General features: G+C 44.5%; 1 protein-coding gene across 3 annotated transcripts in view; it reads left to right on the top strand.

The window, feature by feature from the left end:
* The window catches only part of CTNND2 (catenin delta 2), a 434854-nt gene that overhangs the window by 283275 nt on the left and 129749 nt on the right, over positions 1-21830 (top strand). For all 3 annotated transcript variants that reach the window (XM_065874257.1, XM_065874256.1, XM_065874255.1), the window contains 2 exons: positions 10445-10562; positions 16290-16475. In XM_065874257.1, coding sequence (XP_065730329.1) covers positions 10445-10562; positions 16290-16475 — 304 coding nt within the window. The remainder of the gene's footprint in view (positions 1-10444; positions 10563-16289; positions 16476-21830) is intronic.

Here is a 21830-nt window from a genome sequence, read left to right as displayed (position 1 = left end):
CTGCACGGAGCACAGTAGGGTAGAAGCAGAAAGAAGAGGGAATACAGGAGAGGAAATGCACTTCTTTGCCTCTGGTGATACTTTGAGTTTTTTGATTGTTGTTTCTGGGACTCAATGTTATCTGTGAGTGATCAAAGCAATGATGAAAACAAGAAATGCACCTCAAGGAAAATGTATCATCTAGATGAGTGAGCTTTAAAAAATCACATGGATTCCCAGCTTTAATAAGTGTTTGAAGTATGATTTGTTAAAATTTCCTGTAAGTAAATAAATTGAAAGACTACCTGACTGCATATGGAGAATTAGGTGTTGAATTGGAATGAAAATGAGAAAGGTGGTTTTCATAATAGCGATTAATAATCCAGAAATAATGCCAAATCTTGAAAGTGTTCAAACCCACAGTCTGACATTTAAAAGGCAAGTAGCCAATTACCTATAATCCCTTATCAGTCAGCTTTGTTCTCCTACTTCTTAGAAGATGGAGGACTCAAAATACCCAGAATTGGATGGCCTCAGCCCTACTCATTATTTATTTAGCCGCGATGCTCATTTTCCTGGAAGCTGTCGGCTTGGTGAAGTGAATACCGCATTTCTATTTCACAGTTTCCTAGCATATTTATTTATTACGTGTGCTTTAAAACTCAGGTTTTGTGATTTGTGCTAACTCGATCTGGTTGATCGCTGGTTTAGCAGAAAAAGAAGAAAACACTGTTTTTAATTCATGTTTGAACTTCATTTGCATTTTGACCCATGACATTTGCTTTTTGCTGTTGTTGCATTTGTAATCAGGCCAGGGCTGGCAAATGGTTTTGTTCTATGGAAATGCTCATTGCGGTGGTGATGGTGGTACATAGACTTGACGGGATGCCGAGGTGCCAGGACAGAGGTGGGACCTGGGGGCTTCCAATGTGAGTTGCATCCTGACCCTGAGTCTGCACTCCAGAAAGAAAAGCCCACCACAGATGTACCTGAGTGAAATATTTCAGGAGTTAGTGGAAAACAGGGCAGGTGGGCATCGATTGGGCCACGTGGCACTGCTCCAAGCTCACGATGTGGTCCAGTAACTACAGGCTAGAAAACAATTGTGGGTGTTCACAGAGCACAAAAAAATCATGGGCACAATTAGGTTCACAGGTAACGGTTTTAGCCACACAGCATTCACCCTTTTTTCCCCTACAATTTCCTTGTAATTTAGCCCAACAGGAAACTTTGAGCAGACATTTCATAGAGCACTTAACTCTGTGGCATCCATCAATTTTAATTGGAATCATGGAGCTGAAACCCTAGGTAGTACTTGACAGCAATAGGGTGTCTGTTAACGCGGGTGTTTCTGGTTCTGCTCTGGGCATCTCCGGAACAGTGTGTGGGATGCGTGGCTGACTTCAGAAGGCACGCATCTAGGTGGTCCTCAAAAGGGACAGCATTGAACAGTCAATGTCAGAGGGGCTCCTCCGTCTGTCTCTGCTGGTTTACGTTCCTGAATGGAGGCGGCAGTGTCAACAGGGGACCTTCGCTCTGAGGACAGCATGGCAGTGGGGTTTACTGCTGGCTCGGTACGTAGTTGTCCTTTAGGCCACTGAAGCATTCTGTCTCTGCAGCTCAGCAAAGCAATCACTGAGCTATCACTGTCCTGATTTATAAAGAAATTGCCTTCCTTGGGAGAAGACAGTAAGGTGCATAGCAGGAATCTAAGCAGCAGGACTGAGCTAATCTTAAAAAAAAGAAAGAAAGAAAAAGGGAAATTGATTTCTCTGGAAATTGTTCTGACTTGACTATAATGAAGTACCAGCTTTAAAAACACATATGCAGAGAGAGAAATCAAGAGCTTTTCAAGTAAATTCAACCTCCCGTTATTGTACCCAATAAAATTTGTGGAGGTAGGGCTATTCCTAATGCCGTTCCTACCATTTGGTACTTAGGGTTAGCATTTCAGATGACGTTCTGGGAATTCACTTAAAGCAAGGAGGCCACACTACAGACTTCACTCAATCAGAGCTGGGAAGCGGCTTCATTTCTCTCCCTTACAATCCACACACTTGTTTCCCACGCAGTGTAGAGTACCAGCTGCTGCACTTTCTGTTCCCTCGAAGCCGTGAAGACTGAGGCTTTCAGGCAACTCTTCTGCCAGAAAGAGGACTGGCAGAAGTGAAGGATTTCAGCTAAGCAGGAGAGCAAGCTGATACCCACTGACCTGGTGGCGCTCTCGTGGTTAATCAGATCAGAGATGGGGAAAAGAAGAGCAACATACTTCATGGTGCATCGTCATATCACATCAATATTTCCTGTGCAGAGGGCCTTAGTATGCTCTGAGTTACATAGAATATCTCCTGGCCTTGCACAGTCGAGGGCAGCACCTCATCCCATTAGGAAGAATTTTTATCGTCTTATATATGGGGTATTTGGGTCTTGATCAAATCAATACAATTATTTGATCATCTGGAAATATCTTAAAACTTGCATGAGCCCGTTGCAGATAAGCACTTTTCCAGGGAAATGATGGAGTGTGAAACATTTAGGGATGGTGTTGAGAAGAACTCCACTTACCCTTGAGCAAAAGCTAAATGTTGTGTATTGTTCCCTATTGCTGCTGTAACAAATTACTATGAACTTAGTGACTTAGAACAGCACAGATTTATTATCCTACAGTTTTTTTTTGTTTTTTGTTTTTTTTTTTGCGGTATGCGGGCCTCTCACTGTTGTGGCCTCTCCCATTGCGGGGCACGGGCTCCGAACGCACAGGCTCAGCGGCCATGGCTCACGGGCCCAGCCGCTCCGCGGCATGTGGGATCTTCCCGGACCGGGGCACGAACCCGTGTCCCCTGCATCGGCAGGCAGACTCCCAACCACTGCGCCACCAGGGAAGCCCTTATCCTACAGTTTGTTTCTGTGGATTGGAAGTCTGACTCCAGTCTCACCAACTTAAAATCAAGGTATGGGCAGGGTTGTGTTCCTTTCTAGTGGCTCTTGGGAGAATCTGCTTTCAAGCTCCTTCAGGTTGTGGCCAGAACCCAGTTCCTTGTGTCTGTAGGACTGATGTCTCTGTTTCCTTTCCGGCTGTCAGCTGGAAGCCAGCCGCCTCTCTCTCTCATCTTTGCATGTGGCCCCCATACGTCAGAACCAGCAACAGGAAGTTGAAACTTCATGCTGGGATCTCTCTGACTTCCCTTCTGCTGCATCTCTCTGACTCCAGCCAGAGAATGTTCTCTGCTTTTAAGGCTCATGTGATTAAGTTGGGCCCACAGGGATCATCCAGGACAGTCTCCCTATTTTAGAGTCCATAACCTTAATTCCATCTGCAAAGTCCCTTTTTCCATGTAAGGTAATCCATTCAGTTTCCAGGGATTAGGACATAGACATCTTGGGGGGCCATTGTTTGTCCACCACAGTGCACCCTCTGGTCCCCAAAGATCCACATCCACCCCACGTATTTTCATCTCATCCCAAGGTCTCATCCCAATTACAGCATCAACTCAAAGTCCTAAATCTCTTCAGCTCAATAGTCCATAATCAGAATCATCTAAATCCAATGTAGATGAGTAACCCATGAAGTACAGCTGCTGGGGAACAATTTCTCTTCACCTGTGAACCTATGATTCTAAAGAAACAGGTTATCTTCCCCCAACATACAGTGCTGGGACAGGCACAGGACAATAGTTATAGACATTCCAGTTCCAGAAAGGGAGACGTGGAAAATAAAATGGAGTGCTGGTCCAAAGCAACTTGGAAACCCAGCCCAGCAAATCCCAACTGCAAGGTTTCAAAGCCAGGGACTTATCCTCTGTCATCCTTGGCTCTGCTCTCTGGGTAGGATGTCAGAAAAAGGCAACACTGAAAATGCTTCTGGAGTGACTTGAATTCACCAGGCAGGTGGGGGGAGCCCAAATGTCATGAATGTTCACCTGCGTGTTCCTGCTGAGCTACAACAGGCAGGAGGAGAAGGTCTGGTGATGCACTGCCTGGCACTCAGAGCAACCCACCTGGGCTGCCAGCAGCTAGATGTCAAGGAGGACTTAGCACAGGTTATGTGGTTTGGTAAGAGCATCGACAAGGTTACGGTGGTGAACCATGAGCCCACCGTGGTTTTAGTACATACAAGGGGCTGGCTTAGGATCCCAGGCTTAGTAAAAATGTATCAGCTATGTGCCAGAATTGATATTTGCCACGGAATGCCACCTCTCACTGCCAGATCCTATCTTCTGTTCATGCCGAGAGTGACCCAGAGACCCCACCTCTGCATGACTGTGCTTGGTTGGTATTTACACAGGCTGTTCACCTAAAACTGCCCCTAAGCCCATGTGTACCCTTCAAATTTGAAGGCACTTTCCACTAAATTTTCACGAAATGCTTTCTTACTAAGAACGCATGTAGTGTACTCTGTCTTCTTACTTCTTAAGTCCCAACCCATGACTTGATGGTACAAATGTTAAAGAAAACAGTTGATGTCCAAGTTTACAGAATTATAACTTAAGCAAAGATTTTAATTACACCTTAAATAAACGTGAGTCGTAAAACTTCCATCCATGTCATCCAGGGTTCACTTTCTAGGAACATCTAGATTTCACTGGAAGTGCCTGGACATCACTTCCAAGGGGGATTGGTTCCCAAATTCTTCATACTGCTAGTTTCATGCTGATGATATCAGATTCAGGCCCATCAAATGTATGTCTGCTTACTTTCTTGGACCGTGGACTCCTAAGTTCAAGGGCCAGGTGTTTTCCTCTTTATCCCAAGACTTGGCACTGGGTGTGGAGCACAGTAGGTGCCAATCAGGGTGGGTCGTTTTGTTGGTTTGAACTGATTTATCTCTGCTACCCTTTCTTCCTAAAATGGTTCCGCAGGGTCCAGCTGGCAAAACTCACAACTCCTCCAAATTTCAGTTGAACATTGCTTACTACACTAAAAAGTTTAAAATAACTTGGATGTCTATTAATAGGATAATAATTTTAAAAAATAGACAATGATACGCTTTTGAAGGACACAGGCACAGTGCCTGAGCAACCACTGTGGCGAAAAGCCAAAACATTCCTACGTGTTTTATTTGTATGAGTAGAAAACAATCTTGAATGATAAACACCAAATGGTCACAGTAATGTCCTTGGACAGAGGAGAAGGAAAGCGTGGATGTTTACTTTTACTGAGACATTCCCCCGTTGTTTTAATGTGTTTACATTAGTTTGAGATTGTTTACAGATCAGTGATCAAAGTTAAGAAAATGAGGTTGTCAGGGCGGTGTGAAACCTTCCATTCTTCCCCACCCTCTCTGTGTGCTTGTGGTACAACACACCCCCCATGGTGCCCCAGTGGTCCACATGGGGTCTCACTCACCCCTGGGTGGGAGGCTCTGAGGGAGAAGCAGCTGAAGCAGTAGACATTTATCTCTGGGACTCTGCCCAGGCCCTGAGCACCTGGCTGTGTGTCCCTGTGATGCAGTGATGTCAAACCATCCCTGTAGGCTCGTTCCGGATGAGGAGACCAAGAGAAGGCATTTATGTGCCTTCGCCCCTAGGTAGCCCCGTACCAGGTACACCAGAGCATCCATCTTCATTGAGGTTACTGAGTGATAAGAAGGAGACAAGCTCCTCCCTTTCTACAGAGAAGCTACAAATCCAAAGGATGAGCCCTAGTGGCTTCTGTGGCACAGCTCCTCTGAGTGAAGAGAGAGGGGGAAGGACAGACATGGCAGGGCTCACACAACACCGAGGACCCCGTAACTGTCGCACCTGGAGTGAGAGAATCTGGCTGGGTGGCTTTTGCTGTGTTGACCCAGCTGGCCGCACAGAGGACCCCTTCCTCCCAGGCCCTGCACACTCAGCTTTCCCAGAGAGGAAAAGATTGGGGGTTTCTGGTCGGTGATTTTGGAACCCAGAGACAAGTTCTCCCAAGGCCTTTCGTAGGAGAGAACGAGGCATAGCTGCTGTTTCCCCAAGGAGACAAATACACTTGATTCCTGGAACCCAGGTTTGGGAGCAGTGTCCTGCTCGCAACGACGGCACTGCTGATTTTGATTGGAACTTCTTGGTAACACCCCCTCCCTCCACATTTGTGACAACCAAAATGTCCTTTGGTGCCCAGACATCAGTAAATGTTTCCCGGTGGCAAAATCACCCTGGCAGAGTACTTCTGGTCTAGAAGGAGACAGACCTGAAAACCACCGTGCATCATTTCATTCAGCAGTCGCTCACTGAGTTCCTAATCAGTGGACCCGCACCGGGGACCAAGGAGTAGACAACCAGAAAGAGGATGCATCCCATCCCTCCTCCACATCATGGAGTTTTAGCTAGGGCTGGAACCCAGGACTCCAGGGGCTGGGGGTGGGCCAGGTATGAGAGGAACCCCTATGGAGGCCGGATTATAACGGCCCAAGGATCAGGTGGGGTGGAGAGGAGAGGAGAGAACAGAGAGCCCAGCAAGACAAACTAATCTCAAACCAGGAAACCCTTCCTACAAGCCAGAGGGTGAGGTGGGTGTGACACTGGGACAGCCTGGTTGGCTTCAGGTGGCGAGACTGTGCACATCGCTCGCCACACGGTGTGGTTGATCGATAATATTAACAAGCGTAAGAAACTTCAAACTGAACAAGTTCCAGCCCCCAAATTATACACTTTGCAACTGCTTTATCTTTCTTCGCAAATTGAGACAGCCCTGAATAATCCAGGATGGGGGTTGTAGTGGCAGAGCACAAACCACAAGGTGAGAAGGCTGCACTGATGGTGTAACGGACATCTGATACTTACCCAATAAGCGTGGAGCGCAGAGGTCAGTCAGTCATGGACTGCATGTGAACTCCAATCCCATGGAAGAGCTGAATGCGCATGTAATAGCCAACTGGCAGTGAGCACCTTGGACATGTCGGGCACTCACCTGCATGCTGGGTATACAAATACCCTCCTGAAGGCCCCGAGGCGGCAATAAGGTCACAGCCTAAATAGTTCCAATTCAAAATCAATGGTGATCAATAATGGAGATTCAAAGAGCTAAGGGAGTACGGAGAAGGGAGAGATTAATTTCAAGTAGCTTGATTACTCAAAAATCTCATCCCTTGGTTTTCTGTGTGATTCGATCCCCCATATCCTGACCATCTGAAGTGTCATCATGCAATCCAGAGTCTTTCGTGTAAGTTCCACTATGGATCCTATGAGCACGTATATTGATTTTTTTTTTTTAATGAGCGTAGTGAGTAAGGAAGTCTCCGAGTAATGAGATGGGAAACAGCACTGAAGACAGGGAAAATAGAGCAGTTTAGCGAGTTACCTTTGAAGAAGAGAGACTGTAAGAGATTTTATATCTTTTAATTGTAAGATATAAAAATAGATTGTGTTTATTTTTCATCTATTAGATAAAAAGATTATAGAATCTACTTTAAGCAGAAATGACATAGCAACTGGCAGTTCAATCAAGATTATAGAGATTATTTCTAAGGAGTAGCTATTATAGCATCATTGTGCTTTTTACAAAGTAATTACAAGTCTTTGTTTCGGTGTTACGTTTATGCATAGAATTTCACTGCACCAGTTTCTAGCCAGACATGGAAATCACCTCCCTCAAGACGAGCAGAAGATGATTTAAGTACAACGGGAAGGAGGAACTTTGTAGGTTGGACATGGGCTCTTTATCAGATACCTACCTGGGACCATAATTACAACTAACTGTTCAGTGACCAACACATAAGGCTATTGGGATTTTTATTTTTAAACCGTGAAACGCACAAGTATAGTAAATTTTGTGTTGGGACGGGGGGGAAGCAAGGAAAGGAAACCTCCTCTCCTCCAGAGTGAACAACCAAAGGTAATCTTGTGATATGTTTCACTTGTTCGGGAATAGTTGATAAAAAGCGGAAACCCAACCCCAAAGGCTTGAAGGACACAGTTACTCATTGAAAGAGAGACGTGTTCACACCTCAGTTCACTTAAAAATACATATGGAGCCTCATCCTACCAGCAGACGCTGTGGTAACTGCACTCTCCCCTCTGTATCATTGTGAGGGGTGGTGTTTATGTGTGTGTCCTAATTACTTCCTCTTCCCTACTGGGACCTTAACTTATAATATTAGTCTTTCTCATTTCTCAGTATCTGACACATTTTAATATGTAATATCTTACATATTTTAATATAGTAGTCAGTTAATAATTTTTTTTAATTGTGGAGGAGACTAGACTAGAACAAAGCAGAATAAGAAAATGCTCAAATTAATGTTGAAAACATGTAACGTTGACAAAGTTGTTAATTCCTGATCTTTCCCATCGGTTGCCCCTGCCCGTTCATTGACTACCAGTGAAAATAGGACATCGTGAGGACGTTTATTTGTGAATCAGGAGGCAGCCTGCCCCCATCGTGAAGCCACTCAAAGGAAAGACTGAGCATTCGTGGATAAGGGGAAAGGCTAGAGGATATTCGAGACTAAGGTGTACATGAGCTATCCCTACAGTTCTTTCAAGTCCAAATTCCATTCTTCTGTCTTTGGAAACATGACCTCATCAAAGCACAAAGAGGCAGGATTTAAGACTGACAGTCATACGTTGCACCCAGTGTTCTTCAGACCAAAGAGGTCTGATTGGAATTCTTTTCTTTTTGAATGCTGTAATGATTGGAATTTTTGACAAACCTAGTACGCTAACAGTGTCAAAGCTCGACCTGGTGAAAATCATTTCAAGGAGAAATGCTCTAAAAATGCTCTTTTACAAAGACCATCCTTCTAATAATAATACCAGAGTGCCTCTCACCACTTTTTCTTTTGCAGAAAGATTTCTTTCCTCCCTCCCAGAGATGCTGTCAGAACGAGGGTTGGCCACCCCAAGACAGATTCTATAACACTTTCCATAAAAATGCTGCCAGTATTTGCTCAGTTACGTTATCTAAGGAACTGAGGAGTTTTGTTTATATTTTAAGATCAGCAAATGCCAAAAATACTAATGTGAATTGAATAACCTTTCCCAGTGTTACATTAAAACACTGATAGATCGTCCTTAAACATGTCTGCAGAACTTTTTAGATATTAAAGAAAACATTTATGTTCAGTAGCATTTTAGCATTGAGCCTATTTTATTTTGATTTAATTCCTGAAAGGTATAGTCCATATTGTACACCAAGCCTGAAGCCTTTGCTTTCCTGTCCTTCACAGACCTGGGCAGACCTTCTCCGCTTACTACCTGTGTAGCCTTGGACAACCTGTCTGAGCCTCAGTTCTCTTATCTGTAAAACAGAATGAAGTATAACAGGGAAAGATGTTGGAAAAATGAAATGAGAACACTTGTGTCAATTACAGCATGGGTTTGAAGATTCATTCTGTTCACCAATCCTGTGTGCTCTAAGGCCACAGGTTCTTGGAATCTGCCCCATGGCTGGCCCCAGCAGTCACTGAAGAACACTACCCTCCCCAACCAAACCCTCCCCCTAGAAGTAGAGTTAGAGCTACTTTAGTTTAGGTCTTCAGTGTGAGCATCACCAAGTATGCAAATTACTGGACTCCACCAGTGATCTCAAGGTGAGGCCCAGCTATCTCCATGAACATGCCCTCCAGGTGATTCTGATAGTAGCCATAGCTTGAGAACCATTGTCCTACCTAGATCATTCTCTCTTTCCATCACCCTTCCCCACAGTTTCTAAATTTTTTCAGGCCCTTTGTACCTTTCATTAACTCATCTCCTCCAGCAGCCCTCTAATAGCCTGTGCTGTCTCTCATTCAGTTACTGCAAAAGTTCTCTGCTGGAACTGAATCCTTAATCACGGTTGGAGAGGAAGACCAGAACACCCTCTCAGGTGGAATAACTAAAAGCACCCCAAAGATTCACCTTTGACTAGATTGTCTCATGTCTTTTGTACCTTCTGGAAGCTCTCTCTGTCTCCCAGCCGTGCATTTCATTACAAGGGGCCCCTTCTGTTGGCTTTAGCTCAGGCTGTGCCATTGTAGGAAGGAGTTTGGGCAACTCCTACCCATAAAAGGTGCCATAGGCAAACCGATGACTAAATTTTCACAGAAATCTCTGTGTTCTTAGAATAAATTTCTAGAAGTTTACCTCTGGCAGGGCCAAGGTAGGTATCTTTTTGAAGCAGGTGAAATTAGATCTCTAAAATACTTCAGTAAGTTGAAAGCGTTGTGTTTGAAAAGTATTTCAAACTTCTCAAAGAAGAAGAATCCTTTGAATCAAAGAGCTTCTGATTCCCTGGTCAATTGTAAATGAAGCAGACCTTGAAGACTTGGCCAAAGTCTCCCTTCTTAGCAGTCACAGGACTCTCACGGATCACGTGTTTGGAATTCTGCATTCTCCATTTAGAGAGTTTCCTTGCAGATATCTGTGACTCACCTAATTCTAGGATGCTTTTGTGGAGGCCGTCCCCCCTGATTATATTCTTGGTAAACCTGAAAAGGCAAGGAAAGTGTTTTGGTTAAAACTATGAGAGGAGGTGACCACCGTGAAGGGCGCTGACACATCCTTTTGCTTTGCAGGAATGTTAGTTCAGCCGGAGAGGAGGCCCGCAGGAGGATGCGGGAATGTGATGGGCTCACGGATGCGCTGCTCTACGTGATTCAGTCTGCGCTGGGGAGCAGCGAGATCGATAGCAAGGTTTGTTGAATTTGCATAGGTGAAGCATCTTAGAGAAGAAGGATGCCCAGGGGACCAAACAGTGGCTAACAAGGATGGAGAGTTAATGCGATGTTTACTACCTTCACTCTGAGATCTATATCGACGTTTAATCCTAGCCTAGACACTTAATTCTTGATTAGTAGTGAATAAAAATTTAGATTAAGTTATTGTAACTACAGGTGTTCCAGATGAGTGTATAAACTCTCACATACCAGGTTGCCCACAATCTTCTAGCTTTATTTTCTACAATCCATTGGCAAAAGAAAAAGAAATATTAAAACTACCTGAGAGTTGAATAATCCTATATTCTTACAAGATAGCTCTTGAACAACTTAATTTTGTCCAATGCCATGCAAGGAATGCCTGATGAAGTCTAAATAAATGCCGTCAAAATGCTACATAAACGAGCCTGTCAAAGCATCCATCATCAGCGTCCATTCAGTGCTTTATTTCGCAAACCAAAATAGAATTGGATGGGCTTCACCAGCGTTGAGCTATTTTGCTTTGTCTTCACTTGTCTTTTGATGAGTTTTGGTTCGTTTTCAATAAAAACTTTGTAATTTCCTAATATCCTGGTATCAACACAGACTTTACTGATGCTTTCAAGTAATACATGTGATGAATGTGATACCTTAATAAGACCTTAATACATGCGATACCTTAATAAGACCTTCTCCAGAGCCACTCTGTTGACATTTGGGTCCAGTTCTTTGCTGGGGGCTGCCCTGTGCACTGTAGGATGATGAGCGGCATCCCTGGTCTCCACCCACTAGATGCCAGTAGCATCCTTCCCGCAGCCCAGTTGTGACAAACAAAAATGGCTCTAGATATTGCCAGATATACCATAGGGAGCCAAAAATTGGCCCTGGTTCTGAACCAAAGCCTCAATCCCATGGTTTTTAATACCAACTCTTCTTCGGAATTGCCTTTGGAACATTTAATAAATTCATGTGCCTAGACCCCATCACAGCCCTCTGAGTGAATCTGAGTGTCCAACTCTCATCTCCGATTTCTATTCCTCTGAAAGTTCATTAGGTGATTCGATGTGCATCTTGGATTGAGAACCGCCTTAGTAGATACAGCTTTGAAATGGACACTAGTCGGCAATACGATATAATGTAACTTAGTTGTAAGGTCAGATAAAGAACAAATAAGAGCGATTTTATCCATTTAGTTACTCGTTGGCATGGGGATGATTTGCCATGGCACTTCTCTACACATTAGAGTGACGGAAAAATTGAGAAAATTACTAAAAAAAACTAGAAAACTAAATTACTAGAAAAGCTAGAAAATTCCTGATGCCTGAGCCCTACTCCCTAAAGTTTAGGACCCATGATCTTTTCTGGGACTCTAGCCCTTTGAGTACCAGCTGACTCCAGTTATGACACTGGCTGTCATTTTATCACTGCCACTCAGTTACATTTGCATCCATTCATTTACCGTATATGACATCAATTTCAAAACTGAAATATGATAGAAAAGATTTAATCAACCTCTCTTGTAAATGCCCTTAACAGCCATTTTAGACCTTTTAATATCATTGACAGGAAAATTAAGTCCCTGAAGAAACAACCAGTCAAGATGTCTTGAGTATTTACAGATACCTGTTAACACAATAGAGGAATTTTGAAAAGAGCTACTGAAGGTAATTCATAATTCACAGAAGCTGCAATGCTAGGCATCTTAATATTCAAAGTGGTAAAGACTAACGCAGGGGATGCTAAGCCTATGGATACCAAGCAAGCTTTACTAGTGTCTGGGCCTTGTAGTTGAGAATAAAATAAGAGTCAACGGCCTCTTGTCTTGGTCCAGTGCCCACCACTGGGTGAGTAAGGCAGCCTTCAGGAGCATGGTCCAAAATCAGAGTGCTGTGAGGCATGCACATCTTTCTTCTGATGTGTCAGAGGACCAGACTCCTCAATCTCTCGGGAGACCTTGGAGATTCTCCTTGTTAATGTCCACATTTCCCCCAAAAGAGGAAACTGAAAGACTGAGGACCATTTAGGGCTGGAGTCAGAAAACTTAGATATTCCTTGAAATCATGCCATTTGCAGCAACATGGATGGACCTAGAGAAGCTCATACTAAGTGAAGTGAGTCAGACAAAGACAAATATCTGATACCGCTTATATGCAGACTCTAAAAAATATGATGCAAATGAACTTATTTACAAAACAGAAGCAGACTCACAGACTTAGAAAACAAAATTATGGTTACCAAAGGGGAAAGATGGGAGGGAGAGGGGATAAATTGGGAGTTTGGGATTGATGTACACACCACTATATTTAAAATAAATAATCAACAAGGACCTACTGTAGAGCACAAGGAACTCTGCTCAATATTCTGTAATAAACTAAATGGGAAAAGAATTGGAGAAAGAATAGATACACGTATATGTATAACTGAATCTCTTTGCTGTACACCTGAAACTAACACAACATTGTGAATCAACGATGCTCCAATAGAAAATAAAGATTAAAAGAAGAAAAAACAGAAGACTCAGATATTCCTGATTGAGCAGCAAGAATGCTAAGCTTGGCCCCAGGAGCGTGCTGGAAAATGTGCCATCTCTTCCTCCCGATGACCAAGGACAGGACCCGGGTGACCTCAGCTTTGAGACAAGGAGGATCCTTATAGCTGTTGAAAGGATCAAATGTGATAAACTACTCAGCAGTGCTCTGCTGGCCAGAATGTGCTATTGAGTTTTAACGTATTATTATTGTCCCATCACTTTCCACTCAGCCCTCTGCTTGGCCACTTCTTCTCAGTGACAAGTTAGAGGAGGGAAAAATGTGTGCACGCTGTCTTTGAGGCCAGCGAAGTTAATGAGTGAAAGAGCCTGGATTCCACGCACGCTCTCAGCTCAGCTCCGGGTAACTGGAACAGTTTGTTGAAAGGGTAACATATGGTGGAGCGTTCTACAGACAGCTTCCAAATTAGCCCTTTCTAATAGAAAATAAGGAGTCAAAATGACCCTGGTGACCAAGAGGAACTACGAAAGCTCTGTTGACAGCAATGGATATGGAAACCAAAACCACCAGCTGCCACCCACCTTCTGCTGGTGTCCCCAAGGAGGGCGGTGCCCGTCTTCCTTTTTTTCTTTTTTTCCTGCCCCTGCAGAGAAAAGCTCTTGACTTGGTAACCCTGCCAAACCAAGCTTAAGGAGAGATAAGTTCAACCCCTGGGGCCACCCCCATCCATCCCTCTCTACCACTTCCTCTGTCTCCCTTCCGCCCTCCCCATCCCCACTCTGTCTCTCCTTCCTCTCCCCGCCATCCAGCTTCTCTCAGAATCATCCCTCAGCCACAGGTAGATTATAAAACATTTCTCAAAACGGCGGATTTATTCCCCAGTGGTCATTTGTTAAACAGAGGCATGGAGGTGCCCCAGGGAACATGAACAGCCGTATGAGAAAGGAGTTTATTCTCCCAAGTCTTTGATGTAAGAAAAATCAGTTTGAGCTGATTTAAAACTCGTTCTGACTTATGCCATAACATTTTCTTTTCAGGGAGAGACTTTTCTCCCTTTCATGCATTGCCCTGTGTTTACCTGCTTTCATGCCAGTTCCTTTTTTGATGCTGAGAGGATGCTTGAAATAGAAAATCAGGTTGACTCAAAGCCTGTGGGATTAGCAGCCCATGAAACCTTGAGAAGCTGACAAGAAAGCCTTGGAATGGCAAAGGTGCCGAAATATACCCTGAAAACTGGTTTTCCTGCTTGGTTTTCCTGCCCACAGTAGTCATGTCAAACATATACAGTGCCTTTTGCCAGATTCCAGTCATAGGTGGGAACAGTGCAGGATCTGGACCCTGACAGCTCTCACTGCCTTTCCAGTCCCAACCTAGGACTAGAAAAAGTGGTGCAATCTGGTATAAGTTACTGAAAGCTTCAGACCTCATCTGTAAAATGGAATGATCTTCCCTGCCTTAAATGGTGGCTGTCACACAGCTGGTGCCTGAAAAGTGATAGCCAAGTTGGCATGCTTTTAAAAAGACAGCTTATCTCTTCTTTTTCAGATTTTGTGTGCCTGAAACTGACATGACATTGTAAATCAACTATACTTCAATAAAAAAATTTAAACTTAAACTTAAAAAATAAAATAAAACTTATCTCAGTTCAATTTTTTTTCCATCATTATCTTGTCCTTTGTAAAAATTTGGTATTTTTTTCCTCTTCCCTCGGTTCCTCAAATCCAGGACAAAGGTCAAAAGGTTGATGCACTGGTCTGAATGTTTGGTTCCCCCAAAATCCATATGTTGAGACCTAATCTCCGATTTGGCAGTGGGGACTTTGGGAGGAAATAGAAGCACAGAGAGGTTTCACACTTTGGCCAAGGTCACACAGCTCATTAAATGGCAGAGCCAGGACTCCATCATGGACCCATTAGATCTAAGTCACAAGCTCTGGACCTCCCAGGAGTACCATCTCCACCATTGTTAATGATCTAAATCCTTGTATAGCACTTGCTGTGTGCCAGGAACTCTTCTCAGTACCTACATACCGGGTTAGTTTCCTGTTGCTGCTATAACAAATAGCCACAAACATAGCAGCTTAAAAACACAAACCTATTATCTTACCATCTTAGAGATCAGGAGTCCAAAATGGGTCTTTTGGGGCTAAAATCAAGTGTCCACAGGGCTGAATTCCTTCTGGAGTCTCAAGGGAGGCATCTGTTTCCTTGTCTTTACAGCTTCTCAAGGCCGCCCACATTCCTTGTCTCATGGCCCCTTCCTGCATCTCTAAAGCCAGCAATAGCAGGTCACGTCCTTCTCACGGGGTTTCACTCTAACTCTTCTGCCTCCCTCTTTTGTTTATAGGACCCTCAGGATTCCATGCCCCACCCCCCCCCCAGATAATCCAGGGTAATCTCCCCAACTGATTAGCAACCTTAATTCCCTCCACCACATAACCTGACGTATTCACAGGTTTCAGAGACTAAGATGTCGACATCTTTGGGGCAGAGAGCTTTATTCTGCCTATCACATGTAAATACTCTAATTCCCCTATTCCACACAGCAGCCTAGAACGTGGCCACTATTATGGCCGTCTTACAGAGGAGGTTATGGTCACGGAGATATTGGGTGCACTGTCCAAGTCACACAGCCAGTGGTCAGAGACCTAGGGTTCTACAGGTATCCAGCTCTATGTGTGTCCTTAACCACTGTTTAATGCTCCTGCCAGGAAAATCAGCATGGAAACACTGATGCCCCCGGGTGAACACAGAACCCGGCTTGCCTGGGGCCACCCTGGTTTGCACCTCTTGCCCTGTTTCACCCCTAGAAAGTGCCCTGGTAGATGGTAAGTGTTAGTGTCACCCTCCCAGAGCTGACAGAAATCCAGTTATCTGTGCTTTTGGTGGTTCAGAGCCCTAGTCCCCATGCGGCCATTGTCCGTAAGTGGACGCCATCTGGGACCTCTCGTGGTTGTGGGTTCTTCCTCGCTCACAAATGAATTTCAATCAAAGGCAGCTGCTTAGAAAAGGACCTCTTGTTGATAAGTAGTATTTTGGGGGTGAGAAAAGGTCTTAAGACTTTTCCAAGCTTCTCTAAATTCTTTCCACTGTGGCTGTCAAGGGAGCCATTAGGGGCAGCGGCTACATGCATCCAAAGAAAAATGTGTGTGTAAAGACGGATTGCTTTTCTGGGTGGAGGAGTGCTGGTTAGTTTTTATTCACTCCTCCTCCTTTTTTTTTTTTTGGATTCTCCAGACCGTTGAAAACTGTGTGTGCATTTTAAGGAACCTTTCGTACCGGCTGGCAGCGGAAACGTCTCAGGGACAGCACCTGGGCACAGATGAGCTGGACGGGCTGCTCTGTGGTGAGGCCAATGGCAAAGATGCAGAGAGCTCCGGGTGCTGGGGCAAGAAGAAGAAGAAAAAGAAATCTCAAGATCAGGTGATGTGGGGACTCGCAGCTGCATGCAATCTTCCCTTGCCCTAATCCCAACATGCATGTTTCGTCTGTGTCTGCAGGTGCAGGGCTCTGCGTTTCTAACACGCGGTCACATCACTAATGCGTCTGCACAGGCTTTCCGTGGGGATTTCATAGCTGAGACAGTGGAGCATTACATGACTCCCCTCAGGTTCTGCAGCCACGCCAAGATAGGAAATTTCAAAAAGGGAAAGAGCCGCTTGAGTCCAGGGCAAGCTCTAAGGTTCCAGCTCACACAGTCGAGTCAGATGCAGGCGCTGATTCTTCTGTGTCGATGCACACATTTATTGCGGTCCTTGCGGGGGCCAGGCGGGTGCCTTGCAGGTGGTACAGTTCCACAGGATAGGTGTGATCTAAGAAGGGAAGCTGTGGAGAGAGGCGCAGAAATCCAACATATATTGTATAGGTCATTTGGGAACTTTTGGACATGCAATCTTGCACTTATTGTTGGAAAACGGAATAATTCACAGCCCTCCCAACAGAATGACATTAGAAGCTTGGCCTTGGGGGGCAATTCCGGTTACTCCAGATAGCTGTCCGGCTGGAGAGGCCTCTTCAAAATGGAACGTCCTTTCCTCCAGCAGCTGTCGGTTGCCCTGCATTGAAGTAAAGGCCCACAGGCTGTGATTCTCAGCCTTGGCAAAAACAGAACAGCCTCCAGCCCTGCCCCTCGGGAGCCTCTGGGAGGTAGAACCCCTCACCCACCAGGCCCCCAGGTAAGGGAGTAATTAGAAAAAGTGCCCGTCCTGTGGCTGCCAGAAACCCCTGCTACTGAGATCTTCCCGTCTCCTCCGGACACTGTGGTCATGTTCCCAGCCTTCCCCTGACACTGTGGTTATACCTCCAGCCTTGCCCTGGACGCTATGGTTGTATCTCCAGCTGCTGAGGGTCCTATAAACCCAAGATCTGACTGTCCTCAGGAGTGGATGACTGAGAAAGTGGGACAGAATCCCCAACATGCTCTCTTGCCAGGTTTTTAATTCAAAATAAATTTTCAAAAATATCTGTTTAGGTCACAGCACACTATTTTCTAAACTATTTTTGGAGAAGTTTAACTCCGAGTGAGGGTTAAAGGAACTATTTTATTCATGGTAAGGATTAATGGGAATGTGTCCTTAAATATAATTCCTACATTTAACCTGAATGTGTCAGTGTTAGCATTTTTGTAGGTTACAGTTCTCAAGCTGTTTGTAGCCCCTGAGGCTCCAGGTCTTTCTACAGCTTCTGGATCTGTATGTTCCAGCTTAAACACGCCTATAATTTAGGAGATACAGGCTCATTGCCTCTTTGACGGTGACCTTCCACTCTGAGAAATAAATCCCCAGCCCTGCTTTTTCTCCTGTCCTGGATCAGTACTCTGTGTCTTCCATCTCCCCCTGAACTGGAGGAGCCTTTTGGGAGTATTGAGCCATGGTTCTTAATTCTGCCTCTTAGAACCCACCTACCAGGGGGTTTGCAGTGGTTAGCCAGCACCTGCCATGTGCCAAGTATTATACTAAGTGATGTCACACACTTCATTTATCCTACCTCGTACTTAAGGGCGCCAAACGATTACGGGTTCTGAATATTTTTCAATATCAAATAAGTTAAAGATGGCCTAACAAAGGTACATGGGTTCTTCTCATGGTTTCCTTTTGTGGTATTGTATACCATGGGGCCCAGTCCCTACACTGCTTTACCCTGGAAAGCAAGCTCAATAAAGTTGAAAGGAAGAAAAGCCTACGGGCAAGAATATAGTGCTTTACAGTCTACCCTGTGATCAAAATCACCTGAATCTCACCTACAACCTAATGATTCAGAACCTCTGGGATGGGCCCAGGCAACTTTGGAAATCAGATTTGTGGAAGTCCATTAATATGACATTAGCCTTGGCAGGCAGGATGAAAGAAAGAAAGAGGGAAAGAGAGAGGGAGGGAGGGAGGAAGAAAGAAAAGAAAGAAAGAAAAACTTTAAACTGAGGTTAAATTCACTCTGATTTCATGGTTTTCTCTTTAGTCTATGGCTTAGATTTTGAAGCACACCCTTCTGATAGCTTCTGTGCCTGGCCCTGGTGTCTCCTTTAGTAAGATTCTGCCCCGACACTGAACCCTTTCCCCAACTCTGCCAAGGTGTGCTCACGTGGCTTGAGGTCTTTCAAATGACAGGTGAGATTAGGAGTTGATTGGGTCCAGAGAAGCCAGGGGTCAGAAGAGAACATTCATGAACATCACCCCAAGATAGAGCCCTTCTTCCAAGGTGCTTAGCTGCTTCCATGAAACCTCATGGTGAGCAATATTCCACCTCAGAACGCTGTACTTCAAACCATAATTTATGACATCAGTGAGCTCTTTTCTAAGTTCAGTCCGCTAAAATGATGAGTAGAATCTTATGATTTTTGCCTGAAATCTAAATGAAAATGTGTACAGTCTGTTCCATTTTTCTTCTTACAATATTCTTTTAAGGGAGAAAAAAAGAATTTCTTTAAGAAAGTTTTGCTGAAACCACCGTAAGTTAAAATACAATGGAACTTTGTTGTTTATAAAGAAGCTTCAAAGTTATTTCAACCAAATGATAGTCTTAAAAAATGTTTTCAAACTGTTCTCCTACATAATATAAAAATATTTTGAAGTGCAAGGAAATTCAGTATCAAGCTTAATGAGGATGTAAACAGATGGAGTGTTAGGTTTGCAGCTATAAAAATGGTCAGATATAATACATCCCCTGGAATCTCTACTGCTCATAAAGTCAGTCTCTTTAAAGAATAGGTAGTGATTATAGAAAGTGTATAATACAAAGTGAAATGAAGAAAGAGGTATATAGATGTAGATACAATGCAGATAAAACCTGGCCAGTTTAGTAAAATATGTGTCATATGCAAATTCAAACTATGCATGTACAAAAAATACGTTTTTTTAGAAAAAGTGCAGTACATCAAAGATGATAGAAGATAGTGACTGATTCTTCTTATATGTATTTGTAAATTTTCTACAATGGGCATTACAATTGTAATCTTTTCAAATATTATTTTAAAATCATATTCAAAAAGGAACCAACTGACCAAGTCAGTGTTTGTTTATGCAAATGTATATGCTTTTTTCTCTTAAATTTGAGTTGCCTCAGAGAAAGGCATAAGATAAAATGAAAAGTTATCTAATCCACGGCAGATCCTTACCAGGACAGAGGAGCCAGAGGTTTTACCAGGAAGCAAAAGTGATGAAAATCATAATATTGGTTTAGTGATTGACTCTGTCACTTGCTGAATTCCAGAAATTTATGTTGACTTTCACCTTGGGCATTGGTATTCTGTACCTTTGGAAAATACTATACTTTGCAGGTCAGATTTAGTTATAATAAAAATCTTGCAAACTTTCTTTTAGATCCTTGATAGGGATAATTCAAGAAAATATATGATACAGAACCATCAGATGTAAGCCCCTGTGTGTGGCTGTATTGGACACTTCTGTGCATCGTATTCTGGTCCAAAAGGACGTTGCAAATTCATTAATTTCTGACTTTGTGTTCAGTGCCTATCGCTGAATTATAAGAAATGACTGGTTTCTCTAGTAGCTCTTTTCAATTAGACCCTCTACATGTCATGTGCCAAGAGGCATATCTCACCCAGCACAGTCCTCACCGCCGCTGGCAGGGCTTTGTGCCAGCAGCCTGGCAGAGCAGGGCAGGGGTGGCAATCCGAAGATTGAGGTCCAGGGAAATAGCAGCAGACAAAATTGATTTAGCTGCTTTCCCACTCTTTGTAGAAATAAGCATTTTTGTTTTTCGATTTGGCATGTGGCCAAGGTTCCCGCGATGGTGTCCGGGGATCAGTGGTGCTCAAACATGGATGAGAGGTAACAGGATACTGCTGGCTGATGGCCCGAGCAGACCTGGGCCTTCAAGACCTACTCTGTGTGAACTTGACTGTGTACAGAGAAACCCGCAGTGAAAAACAGAAGTAAAACAAGCGAGATCCCCTAGAGTTCAAAAATCTCTCTTCTGCTTGAATCACCTCTGAATTTTTTAGTTCACAGGGGTATTTATATAGCTACATGGGTGAGGATGTAAACCTATCAGAATTCAAAGGTGATTCTGATCCAGCATTTTTATATGATCAACTTTCTCCCTCTCCTGATAATCTTTGTTTAGTGAGCTGGGATCAGTTTAAGAGAAGTATTATTACTCTTTTTCATCTCTTTTCTAGGTTGTTGATGCCAAACGCATAGATTGTGGGAAGTTTCACTTGAGATGTCAGCATGATATCTTATCCACAAAAGCAGTAGTATTGGGCTTCCGTGTAAAACCTTTAAGACCCCTTAATTTCTTCCATGACTATAGATGTCTCCACAGAAGCTCAAGGCCTTTAACCTGCATGCTTTCCCAGAGCAGCCCAGCCCAGCCCAGCCCAGCCCAACCCAGCCCAGCCCAGCCCAGCCCAGCCCAGCCCAGCACAGCCCAGCACAGCACAGCTCAGCTCAGCCCAGCACAGCCCAGCACAGCCCAGCACAGCACAGCACAGCACAGCACAGCACAGCTCAGCCCAGCACAGCCCAGCACAGCCCAGCTCAGCCCAGCCCAGCACAGCACAGCACAGCCCAGCCCAGCACAGCCCAGCACAGCCCAGCTCAGCCCAGCCCAGCACAGCACAGCCCAGCACAGCACAGCCCAGCACAGCCCAGCACAGCCCAGCACAGCCCAGCCCAGCCCAGCACAGCCCAGCACAGCCCAGCCCAGCCCAGCACAGCCCAGCACAGCCCAGCACAGCCCAGCCCGGCGTCCCGCAGGCCATCTCCTCACTTATGCTCACGCTGCTCCTCTATCCAGCGTTCCCCTTCCCTTCTTCCACTCCTTGGAGAATCATCCTTTAAAACCAAGTAAAACATCACTTTCACCCTTTCAAGAGTTCTCCCAAGTAAAAAGTGAATCCTTCTCTAATCTGCATCTGCATGGTTTTATTTAAACTTCTCCTCCAATGCTCATCACATTGTCAGTCACATACAGCTGTTGATCTCCTAGAGGGAGAATTTTCTGAGGGGCAAGACTGTGTGGGTCTTCTTTCCATCTTTGACATCTAGCCCAAGGCCCAGCACCAGCTGTGCTGAATGGCAGTCCAGCTGTGGTCCACTGGGCCTCTAGCTCTTGCTGTGGCGTTGTTGCCAGTCAGTGGTCCCAGCCTCATCCATTGTCTTCTTGGGACACTTGGCCTCCCACGGCTGCTGTGAGCCAGGAGCACTGCATAGCCCTTCTCTTTCCGTTTGTGGTTCAGGCTGTTCCTCAGCTTCTCAGGGCAGTGCTGCATTTTATTACCTTCTGACTCTGTGATCACCAGCAAACCTAATGAACACT

Source organism: Phocoena phocoena, chromosome 3 (genome assembly GCF_963924675.1).
Source record: "Phocoena phocoena chromosome 3, mPhoPho1.1, whole genome shotgun sequence".
NCBI classification, from domain to species: domain Eukaryota; kingdom Metazoa; phylum Chordata; class Mammalia; order Artiodactyla; family Phocoenidae; genus Phocoena; species Phocoena phocoena.
The sequence above is the reverse complement of the archived record's forward strand: the minus strand, read 5'-3'. Positions and strand labels throughout refer to the sequence as shown.